The 11,989-nt window shown below is 40.4% G+C and overlaps 1 protein-coding gene across 1 annotated transcript in view; it reads right to left on the bottom strand.

Annotated features, from left to right (window-relative positions):
- SPPL3 (signal peptide peptidase like 3) overlaps positions 1-11,983 on the bottom strand; it is a 96,023-nt gene extending 84,040 nt beyond the window's left edge. The window contains exon 1 of the mRNA XM_004690972.2: positions 11,866-11,983. Within this exon, the coding sequence (XP_004691029.1) occupies positions 11,866-11,888 (23 nt within the window). The 5' untranslated portion in view covers positions 11,889-11,983. The remainder of the gene's footprint in view (positions 1-11,865) is intronic.
- Between the last annotated feature and the right edge of the window lie 6 nt (positions 11,984-11,989).

Here is an 11,989-nt window from a genome sequence, read left to right as displayed (position 1 = left end):
CTGGCTCTGATAAAGATGGACAATGCTAACGGTTGGTGAATATGTGGAGAAATCAACACTCTTATACATTACTTGTGGGAATATAATGTAAAATGCTACTTTTGTTTTAGAAAAGTTAAGAGTTTCTCAAAATGTTAAATACACAGAAAGTCTATAAGCCAGCAATTCCACTCATAGGTATGTACCTAGGAGAAATGAAAACATCTATCTGCATGAAAATTTATACATGAATGTTCACAGAAGAATTATTCACAATAGCCAAAAAGTGAAACAACTCATATGTCCATCAACTGATGAATGTGATAAGTAGAAATGTGGTACACATTTATCAATTAAAAGGAATGCAGCACTAACACATGCTACTACATGGATGAATCTCAGACATATAAATAAAAATGAGTGATCCACATCTTATATTGTTATGTGAAATAGGCAATTCCATAGAAACCAAAAAGTATATCAGTGGTAGCCAGTGTTTGAGGATAAAGGAGGGGGAGGGGAGTAATTGCTAATGGACAGTTTCTTTCAGAGATGAAAAATTTTTCTACAATCACTTGTGCCAGTGATTGTAAAACTCTATAAAATTACTAAAACCCACTAAACTGTATACTTTAAACGATAGAATTGTACAGGAAGTGAATTATATCTCAAAAAACTTACTTTAAAAATATGAAGCATTACTTAGAAATGTATGAATCAGAGTGTATGAAATGTTTAATTTTAGCACAGAATAGAAAGTGCTAGTTGTATGAAAGAGAAGGAACTTCAACTGTGACTGACTGCATTATTGTTTTTAATTGTTTACTCCTCCTTCCCCCAATTTATTCCTTAGTCAGCTCCTCCTACAAGAGGGACATTGTCTGGTTTTGTTGCTTCTTTGGTGGGTTTCCACCATATGACTTGTTTTGGTGGAAAGAAAAGCAGAAATGGCAGCGTGTCAGTTCTGGACCTTAGTCTCAAAGTCTTGCAAGTTTCTGCTTGCTCTCTAATGTCTCTGCCATTCAGCAAGAACTTCCCTGAGTAGGTGCTGCCCAAAAGGAACACACATGCATCAGAATTACCCAGCTGACTTACAGATTTAAAACAAGAAACAAAGCTGTCTCAGTCTCAGTCAACCTACAGGTCACCGTGAGAGCACCTAAATGCTATTTTAAAGCCACTGTGTTTTGGGGTAATTTGTTATACAGTAACTAATTCTCCCAATGCATTCTGAAAAGGTAGCATTAATTAGGGATTATTAATCAAGGTAGGATTGATCTAACACTTTGAATAATAGTTTCATTTATTCAAAATAAGAGAGTAATCTATATATCTTAAGCATCTTGATTTGATGCTGTCCCTTTAAACCCTAAAACTGAGGACTGATAGCAATTTAAGATATTACATACTTTTCTATCTTATTATTTTTTAAGGTCATTATTTTAAAAAAATCAAATGTAAATGGGGGTCTAGGGGTTAAGTATCAGCACTACTACCATAAAGACCTAAGTTTGATCCCCAGCCAGGGAGCTGACCCACATGGTGCAGCAGACTTCCTGTCTTGCTTGCTGCTTCCCTCAGCAGTGTATTGCAGTTCATCTGCCTGTTCCGTTCTCCACTATCTCTGGTGAATCCTCTCATCCCCTGCACCTCTGCCTATACACCAATTCTTCTATGCAAAAATAAAAATCTTTAAAAATTTCAAATGTAAATAATACTCATTTTAATAAACTATGTGAAAGACACGAGCAAAATACAACCCATGTCCTCAAACTTTTATAAGGAGATGAAATGAACAAGGGAAACACTAGTTGAAAGAGGCAAATGCAAAGTACAAAGGGAACACAAATGAGGGTCATGTAGGAACAAAGACGGGACTAAATCTTGGTTTTTAGAACATCTGCTATCCATGAAAACCAGTGTATGTAAGTGTATGTAATACATCGTCCTTAAGCCTGTAGGTTTTCTCAACTTTGCATAGCATGCTAAAGTTCAAAACCAAAACAAACCCCTAGCTACCCTTCACCTCCACCACAAACTATGGCTTGTGTCTATTCTAGGTGATTAGTTCATTAATTCTGACCTAAAATTGAAGAACTACTGTATTTATGAAATTTAAAATATGCACACACCAGGCCAAGACATTTTTTTAAATTGCTTTTTCTAAAGGAAATCTCCTGTACTGGTGGGAATGCAAACTAGTACAACCATTATAGAAAACTGTTTGGAGGTTTCTCAAATTACTAAAAATGGAGCTTCCACATGACCCAGCAATCCCACTCCTAGTTATCTATCCAAAAGACACAAAACCGTTGATTCAAAAAGATACCTGCACCTCCATGTTTATTGCTACTTTATTTATAGCAATCAACTCAAAAGATGCCCAAAAGATGACTGACTGGATTAAAAAGATGTGGCACATATACACAATGGAATATTACTCAGCGATCAAAAGAGATAAACCCATCCTTTTTACAGCAACATGATGGAGCTAGAAGGGATCATGCTTAGTGAAATAAGCCAGAAAGAAAAGGGAAAATATGGGATGGTTGTACTCATAGCAGGAACATAAAAGACCAGGGAGGAAAAAAATAATAATGAACAACTACATACCAGAGACATTTTACGTGGGTGGAATGGGGAATGGGATCAAAAACGGGGGCGGGGGAAGTGCACTGGACCATGGTGATGGGTGATTTGGTGATGGGAAGCCCACAGGAATTACAACTGAGATGGAAAAAGGAACAAAATGATATAAAAATAAACTATTATAATTTAAAAATTGCCTTTTCTGAATAGTAATTATTAAAGAGACAAGAATTTAGAAACAGATGATGATGAAAAAGCTGTTTTAAAAATTTTAGCTTTTTTACACAGGATTATGGTGATGGCACACGGGTGATTTGGTGATGGGAAACTTGCGGGGATTACAATCGAGATGGGAAAAAAAGTGTACAAAATGATGTAAAAATAAACTTTAGTAATAAAAAAAATTTTAGCTTTTTTAAACAAAGTTTAAATACAAATAATGTGAAATTATGAAACAAAGTATTAAGTTTCTCAGAAGCCAGTTTCTTTATGCCTCAAAGAAGTTGCCTGCAAAATATTTTCATTTGAGCATATTACTGATATTTCCCCATAAAGCTATTTTGCTAATTGCAAAAAAGATGCATTTTTGGGCCCTCCTTTGTGGAGCAATGGGTTAAAACACAGCACTATGAAGCTAATCCGCAATCACTGCAGCAATGAGTGCAATTCCAGATTAAAGGTGGTGACCCACATGGTGCAGCAGACCTCTCCTGATCTACAACGCTGCTCCCCTCAGAGTATTTCTCTCAAGAGTATTTCTCTCAAACTGCCTGTTAGTCAATCTGTTCCCTTCAGTGTATTTTAATCTGCCTGTTCTGCTCCCCACTCTGTCTCTGGTGACTTCTCTCACTCACTGCACCTCTGGCCTATACCCCACTTCTTAGATGCATACATACAAATCTAATAAAAAGATGTGTTTCTCCACTATGTGATAACACATATCACATATTTAACAAGTGCCTGTAAGGAGCCAACAGTGCTTTGCAAATATCTCCCCTACTTCTACTCTTCTAAGGCTGAGTCATCTTCCCCTGCTAAGTATTGTATGGATATTAGGAAATCAGGCACATTTTGTGAAAACACTTGACCAAGTTTAACACAGTATCAATTTTATATGTTCTTTTAAGAACAGTGGGCCTTAGGTAAGTTATTTTCTTCCCTCTTCCATGAGCCTACATATCATATTTTTAGGAAGACATTCTATTCTAAAATACACTGACAGTATACAGCAAAGTTCACCTCTAAAATGTTTTTTTTTTAATTTTATGATAGTTTATTTTTATATATTTTTTGTGCATTTTTCCATCTCAGTTGCAATCCCCTTGGGTTGCCATCACCAAATCAATGTGCCATCACCATAGTCCAGTGCACTTCCCTCCCCCCACTGTTTCTGATCCCATTCCCCACTCTACCCGCACAAAATGTCTCTGGTATATAGCTGATCATCATCATTATTTTCTCGCCTGTTCCTTATACTCCTGCTATGAGAGAAACCATCCGGTATTTTTCCTTTTCTTTCTGGCTTATTTCACTAAGCATGATCTTTTCCAGCTCCATCCATGCTGTAGCAAAAGACATATGTTTCTTTTTTTGTTGTTGCTGAATAATATTCCATAAAATGTTCCTTCTTAAAAAAAAAGAAAACCACAACACATACACACAGAACAGAGTACCTACTAAATATATAATCTTGTACAATGAAATTAATGACTTCGATCTCAACTTTAGAGAGCTCACCATCAAGGTGGGAAGATAGTCTTGTAAGTATATTCAATACAGGTCAGAAAAGCCTGCCATATAATAACATCAGATGAAAAAACTACAGGAATTATGAGAATCAGATGGCCCTGTAAGGCAGGATAGCATTTCAATTAGATCTTCAAAGATGGGTAGGGCTCACCTGCTTAAAATTTAGAAGAAAGATTAACCAGGTGCAAGGATCAGTTTAACTAACAGAGGAAAACAATAATTCCTTGGCTAAAGTAAGTATTACAAACAAAATACAGGAAAGTAAAATTACAAGGTCAGTTTGTTTTGAGAGTCAGACTCAAGATGCTGGGTTTTATACTGTAGGCACTTAAAAAGTAGGACATTTAAGTACAATACAATCTGAACAGTGATCATGCAAAGACCAGAAAAAACAGACTAAATCTTTATCAACTATTTACTTCTATTAATTTCTCTCTGCAATTCTTTTTTTCTCTCTCTTTTTAAAAAAGTTTATTTATTTATTCATACAGAACTGGGGTACAGGCCAGAGATGCGGAGGTTGAGAGGATTCACCAGGGACAGAGTGGAGAGCAGAACAGGCAGATCTACGAAGTACACTGCTGCAGGGAGCAGCCAGCGGGTCAGCAGAGGTCTGCCAGGCCATGTGGATCTCCTCTGGGGCAGGCGGGGATCGAACTCATGCGGAAGTGGCTTAAGCTTCTTAGTGTTGAGCTTTAACACGCTGCGTCACCAGGGAGGGCCTCTCTTTTTAAAAAAGGATTTATTTATGCATACAAGATCAGAGATTGTGGGGAGGGACTGAGAGGATTAACCAGAGACAGAGTGGGGAGGAGAAAGGAAGATCCACTGAAATACACAACTGAGGGCAGCAGTGGGGCGAGACAGGAGAGGTCTGCTTTTGTGGCTCACATCCCTAGTCAGGGATTGAACTCATGCCACAGTGGCTGAGGATAACTTCATGTGTTCTGACACTTTAACCCTGTGCCACCAGGGAGTCTTCTCTTCGCAGTTCTCAACTGAAATCCAAGTAAAAAAATCTTGAATCATGTGTAACAGAGCAACAATCCCTTCTTAAGACCAATTTCTCCATGGTCTCCCTGGCTTTAAGTACACAATTCATTACATTATTAAACAAATAAAAGCAAAAGGCCTTTATGACCTTAATGTCTTTGTCAACCATCCTCCTCTTAAGTCTTCACATCTCTTTTCTCAAACAAATGGTCAATACCCAAAGGTGCCTTTATCTTGTCATTACCAAGCCCAAATTTGGTCTCACCCACCACTCTGATCTTTATTAGTACACTTTCAATAATGACATCCTCTGCAAATTCAAGTCTATCTTTTCTTCATTCTCTTTGAACCTTGTAGTTTGTTTTACTCTCTGATGCTAAAAATTCTGTGGCTTTTCTTTATCTCCATTGCACTTTCCTAACTCTCCTACAACTATCTAGTGAAGTTTCCTGTGACTCCTTCCTCCCATTTCTCAACTGCTGAGTGCCCAAGTCTCCACTTGCAGTCTTCAATTCTCACTTCTCTATATGTTCCCCACTGATTAACTGAATCTGACATCTCAGTTTGCCTAGTTGTCGTCTCAGGTAGTGTATCTGTGACACTAGTAGATTGAGACCCTATAAAAATTATGTTTGAAAATATTTTTAGATCTTAAATTTTTAGGTATAAATGCATGCACTAATTAATGACACAGCTAAGAGAATTTCTTCTCTAAAACTAACTTTTACCTCTAACAGTAGTATTTTTGTAAGCATATAAAGAAATGAATGAAAATTTCTGGAATTTTATGAAGTCAGAGCATATGGTTAAAGGTTTAAAAGTAAGGGCTGGGCCCTCCCTGGTGGCACAACGGGTTAAAGCGCAGCACACTATGAAGCTAGCTACAGCTGCTTCAGCCCTAACTGGTTGGGGAGGTGACCCATATGGCACAGCAGTGCTATCCTGTCCCAGCTGCTGCTCCTCTCAGCAGTGTACTCCATCAATCTGCCTGTTCTGCTCCCCATTCTGTCTCTGGTGAATCCTCTCACTGCCCCTGCACCTCTGGCCTGTACCCCAGTTCTGTACACATAAATAAATCTTTAAAAATAAATAAGTAAATAAAATCTTAAAAGAAAAAAAAGGGCTATTAGACAAGGCCTGATTATGTAGTCAAAATGAAAGGCCAAATTAGAAATTCTGGGCAAATATTAAGATAAGGAAACAGGAAAACTTGTCCTTAAATCAGAATATGTATATTACTAGGTGGAAGAAACAATTATCAACACTTTGCTACATGTTCTTTTTAGGTCAAGAATGAAGTCAAAGCCTGAAGTTTTCTGATGAAAGAAAAGTGGGTTTGCCCGTCTGGACTTGGTGTGTAGTGTGGAAACAGATTAAGAAACAGTTAACAACCCCTCCTCAGACATGTTAGGGTAGATGTTCCTGTGCATTCCAGAAGAAAAATCAAGAAAAAACTAAGATCACCCATACCACGGCTCTTCCTCTGTCTTCCGAGTAGATTATAAGGAAAACTGTCTTCAAATGCTCAAAATAAAACTCTTATGAGAAACAGTCTTTAGTCAATTCACATTTTTTCTCCTTTATTTTGTAGCAATGAAAAATTGTGACTAAAGAGATGACCTTATAATACAATTCAAATAACAATTTGCCAATGACAACTCGCCAACTTTCTGGTTCTTCTACATGGTATTATTTAGACAGCTAGGTAGGCTTCTCTCTAGAATGTACAACTCTGTAAGCTTAGAGGACTGTTAAATTGTGAAACAAAAATCATTTCTGTAATGAACACTGGCAAACCTATCTGACTTACAATGTAGAGAACAAATAACTTGCTTTCATATTACACTTAGCAGCTTGCAAACATTTCCACACACATTATTTCAATGAATCCTCACAACAATCCTGTGGAGTAAAACAGGCATAACCATGACACAAAATACTATCTAGAACTAAGATGAGAATGGGTCACAAACCAAGAAGAAAACTGCTCTTACTCTTAATTAAGCTTTCCTGCTTCAAAGAATCAGCACAGAATTAGATCCTCCTACTTTAGGATTCTAAATGAAAATTTAGCGATATTAAGAAAACGGAATACTTTTTGAGTTCAATATAATATACTTCAATATAATATACTTTTTTTGTTCAATATAATTAACAACTATGTGAAAAACAGCCAGGCCACACCTCCACTTCAATGCACATTCTTTTTTTTTTAACCTTTTAGTGGTTTTTCACTATCAATAAAACTCCTAAACAGAGACTACCAAATTTTCCTACCAGATTAGAGTGAACCTTACAAACCAAGAAATAGAATTTTCTGTAAGTTCTCTATTAGGCTAATAATGAATGTGCACTGATCTAATACCTTAAATATATTTTCAGACCTAACTTGTTGACAGGGGCTCAATCTGGTGCTATCAGGGCAACTTAGTGGCAATGGACAGAGTACCAAAACAGAAATAATTACTCTGCTGTGACTTTTCGTTTACTGCCTGCTGTCCCTCAGAGACAGCAAAATCAGACCATGAAGAGCCATACTAAGGGATCTGGATTTTATTCTTTAGCCAAAAACTATTTAAGAGTTCTAAGCAGAGAACTGACAAGGTGACTATTAGAAAGCCACTTGGGGGAACATGGGGACCCCGCGTGGCTATCAAGCAACTCAAGCAAAACAAGGTTGGTTGAAGGGTAGTTGACCGCAGAAAAGGAACAGACTCAGTGTCCAGATTCTTGGCAAGCTTGACCTTTGAGCCCTCTTACCATTTACCTCCTTGTATTAAAATTTACTTAAACTCTTTTGAGGCTCAGTTTCCTTAGTAATGCCTGTAAAACCCTAGAACACAGAAAATACAAAAAATTGTGATACATGAAATGCATCTGCAAGATTTCCATGGACTGACTTCCTTTTTCTTTGACATTCCCCAACACAATTCAAATAACAATTTGCCAATGACTCCATCAAGAAACAATTCCTGGTTCTCCAAAACTTAAGGTAAAACAACTACTCCTAAATATCCAGTAAGCAGGGTGTTTTTCTCAAGTTAATAAGAAGTCTAGTTTGCACTAGACTCAATGTTTTCACATGCATTTTTTTTTACTTCTTCTGTGTTTATAAGAGAACATAAGTAAAGTCTTGTAGTTAAATCCTGATAGACTGTGGTGCTACTACCAATTATTTTAAATTTCTTCTGTCAATATTCTGATTTAAAACAGTATTACAGTGTAGCACTCATTCTGACAGCACTGGGATGACAGTAAACTAGGCACTACATGTTCTTTTATAAGGTCTGCATTATAGATACTAATTTATATATAGCTTTCCCTTAAACTTAATATTCTTTCAACAAAAGATGAACCAACCTGAAAATCTATCATATTCAATCACTCAGTATTACTAAGCAGGTGCTACCAGCAAAACAATGTTTGAGGCACTGAAGAGCATCCTTACCCACAACGAATTTATAATCCAGTGACACGGGTAGGTATTCATACATGTAAAGAAAGGAGTGATGCAGACAGAAGTACAAATATTAAAAATATCACTTTCAGTAGGGTGGTGAGAGAATGGAATTTGAACTGGACCCTTGGGTTAACAGAATGTTGAGAGAATTTGTTAAGAAAGTAAGCGGGCCCTCCCTGGTGGCACCACAGGTTAAAGCGCAGCACTACAAAACTGTCCACAGCCACTGCAGCACAAGTTCCATCCCCAGCCAGGGAGCTGACCCACATAGCACGGCAGACCTCTCCTGTCATGCCCGCTGCCTCCCTCAGCAGTGTATTTCAGTACACCTACCAGTTCTGCTCCCTACTCTGTCTCTGGTGAGTCCTCTCACCCCACCCCGCGCCCCGCACCTCTGGCCTGTACCCCAGTTCTTGTATGCATAAACAAATAACTCTTAAAAAAAAAAAGCAAGCAAGCATAAGAAACCAGAGAACAGCATGAATTTATGTGCTAAGTACTGTTCAAAAAAGCTCTTTAGTATGAAAATTTAAACAAGTGAAAGTACACAGAATAAAATAATGCATTCTATGTACATTATGAGCTTCAACAACTATCAACTCACAGTCTATCTTGTTTCACAATATACATATCTTATGTGAAAACCTTAAAGGAACCTATTTTCATGTTTTACATTCTTTACTGACTCCATTCTCAGACAAATCTATAATGTCACAGTAGTTTCCACATGGTTGATTTTTCCTAAAGGCCAGAGACAAATAAAATGCAAGTCTATTTAAAAAAAAAAAAAATCAATCAACTCCAAGGGAACAGGGACAAAGATAGCAAAATGATAGATAATCCCAAGTCCATTTACATACACTTAAGGAGTATGTTTACATTGCAATGAGAGTGAACAAAATAACAGGAAACTTCATGCCAAACAAAATAAAGCATCACAGGTAAAGTATCTAACACAAATCACTTGGTCTCCCGAGCCTGTATCATCCTCTATAAACAGGGAAGAGCATCTACCTGAAAGGCTTGTGAGAATAAAGTGAGTGTAAATTAAGTGCCACAGGAGTAGTCCCTTGTGTTAATACAGAGGTGACTCATGCAGGCCTAGAAGGTTGCCTGGTTTCCCAATCCTTCCCCTCATCCCCTCATACACCACCACCCTCTCTTAAGATGACACTGGCGCGCTCTCCATCTCAAAGCATGAGGAGCTAAGCATTCTAATTACAAGTTTCTTTTCCTGTAAAACAAATGAAGGGAACTGAGGTTGAAGGAAGTGTTTTAGTAGGATACATCTTGTAGACTAATTTCACAAAATAATGCCCCAGAATTAGTAGAGTGAACACCAAATGGGGTAGTGTATGACCACGCCCACTCAACACCTCATTCTCATTTCTTGGCCACTTGTTTACTCTTTCCACATCTGAGACAGTAACAACAGTAGGGCAGCCATAAGACCTCACGTGAGAGCCTAACTGGATAAGCTCGAGATGAGTCGAGATGAGTTAGTTCCCACAAAGCATGACAGGACCACCTTCGCCTTCATTTCCTACTCTGGCGTAAGAAAATGCTCCTAACACTTGCTCCTGAGAGGCAGTCAAACTGTTGTGCTATCACATCAAACACCTTTTAAAAATACATATGCTGTCACAACTGCTCACCATGGCTTTAACTCTTCCTATAGCGTCTTTCTTTCAACCTCTCAGTTATCTTCTTTAAGAGATTGTGTATACGGAATACATCACTGAACTTCCTTTTCAATTATCATCTTCAATCACTAATCTTCTTTCCATATGTGCTGACAAAATGGGTTCAACTCTCACACTTTACAGTTTGCCAAATGCCTGGTAGAGTTCTTTATCCACTCCTTGCAGTCTACAGAAATGGTAATTTCCCTATTTCGTAGGTATGGAAAAAGGAAGAGCACTTACTAGGTTGTGCCTGTCAAGAAGCATATTAGGGGTGAATGGGACCTCTGGACCAAGCCTGCCAATTCCAAACACATGGCTCCCACTCTAGCCTACTCTACTCTGAGGAGAATGCCTACGGTTTGCCCCAAACCACATTTCCTTCCGAGAGTAACCCATCTTCCAGCAAGCTCTCTAGACTGCAGCCAGATTTCCCTCTCCCCCACACCGACAATCTTCCTCTGTTTGCTACCAGGACCTCCACCCGTGAATTCCCACCAATCTCCACTCCTCACGGATGGGGTCAAGCTCTCCAGCAAACATTTCACCTCTGCATGCCACACCTTGGCACTCCTTTCTCAGGATAGGCAGGTTCTCTCACTCCATAAACTACCTAGTACGCTTCCCGGTCCTTAACAAGCTACTCAATCACTTTAAAAGTCCCATAAAAATGGGCATAATCGCCTTGCCGACCCTCCACCTTCATACTTTATTCCGGGCCACTTCACATGCAACAGAACAAAGTCCCAAACCCCTAGAGTCTGCCAAGGCCCACTGTCACCAAGGGCCTCCTCAGAATCTGGCTATTCAGAAAGGCTCCCCGTCCAACCTCTCCACCCCGGACTCCCCCCCAAAGCCCGAAGACTCTCGCCTCGGCCTCTCACCGCCCCACTCACTCGCTTCAAGGCCCCCATCCCAGCCGAGCCGCCAGCCCAGCTGAGGCAGCTTCTCGTTCTCAACTTCCAAGTTCGGCCTCTTATCACCTGTTCCCAATAGAGCGCCCCTCGTCCAGAGCCCACCTCTGCCCTCGGCCGCCTCTCGATCTCCAGCGCCTCCCGCCCGGGAGCCGCCCCCCAAGTCAATTCCGGGGTGCCGGAGGATTCAACCTCCCATCCGTGGGATCCGCACCCCCGGGGTCAAACAGCCCTTCTCCATCACCTGCTCCGCCCCTGCCCAAATGACATCCGCCGCGGCCTCCTCTGTCTCCCCGTTCGGACGCTGGTCCCCCGGCACTCACCGCCTCCCTCGAGCTCCGGCCGCCCCCTCTGGTGGGGGAGAGGGGGGCGTGCACCCCCAACCCGCGGCCCCCCCAACCCGCACCTGTTCCTCCTCCTCTTTCCCCAGCTCGCCGGCCGCGCCAGCGCCCCGACTACCGCCCTCGCCGCGCCCCGGGGCCCGCGGCCCCGTACTCACCACGAGTAGGTCTGCTCCGCCATGGCGCTGACTCTCGTGGGCTCCGCTGCAGGCTCTGCCAGGCCCGGCGGCGGCGGGTGAGCTCGGGCCGGGAGCGGAAGGCGCGGCTGGGGCCCGGCGCGCG

Source organism: Condylura cristata, unplaced genomic scaffold (assembly GCF_000260355.1).
Source record: "Condylura cristata isolate star-nosed mole 26May11 unplaced genomic scaffold, ConCri1.0 scaffold00029, whole genome shotgun sequence".
In the NCBI taxonomy this organism is placed as follows: Eukaryota; Metazoa; Chordata; class Mammalia; order Eulipotyphla; family Talpidae; genus Condylura; species Condylura cristata.
The sequence above is the reverse complement of the archived record's forward strand: the minus strand, read 5'-3'. Positions and strand labels throughout refer to the sequence as shown.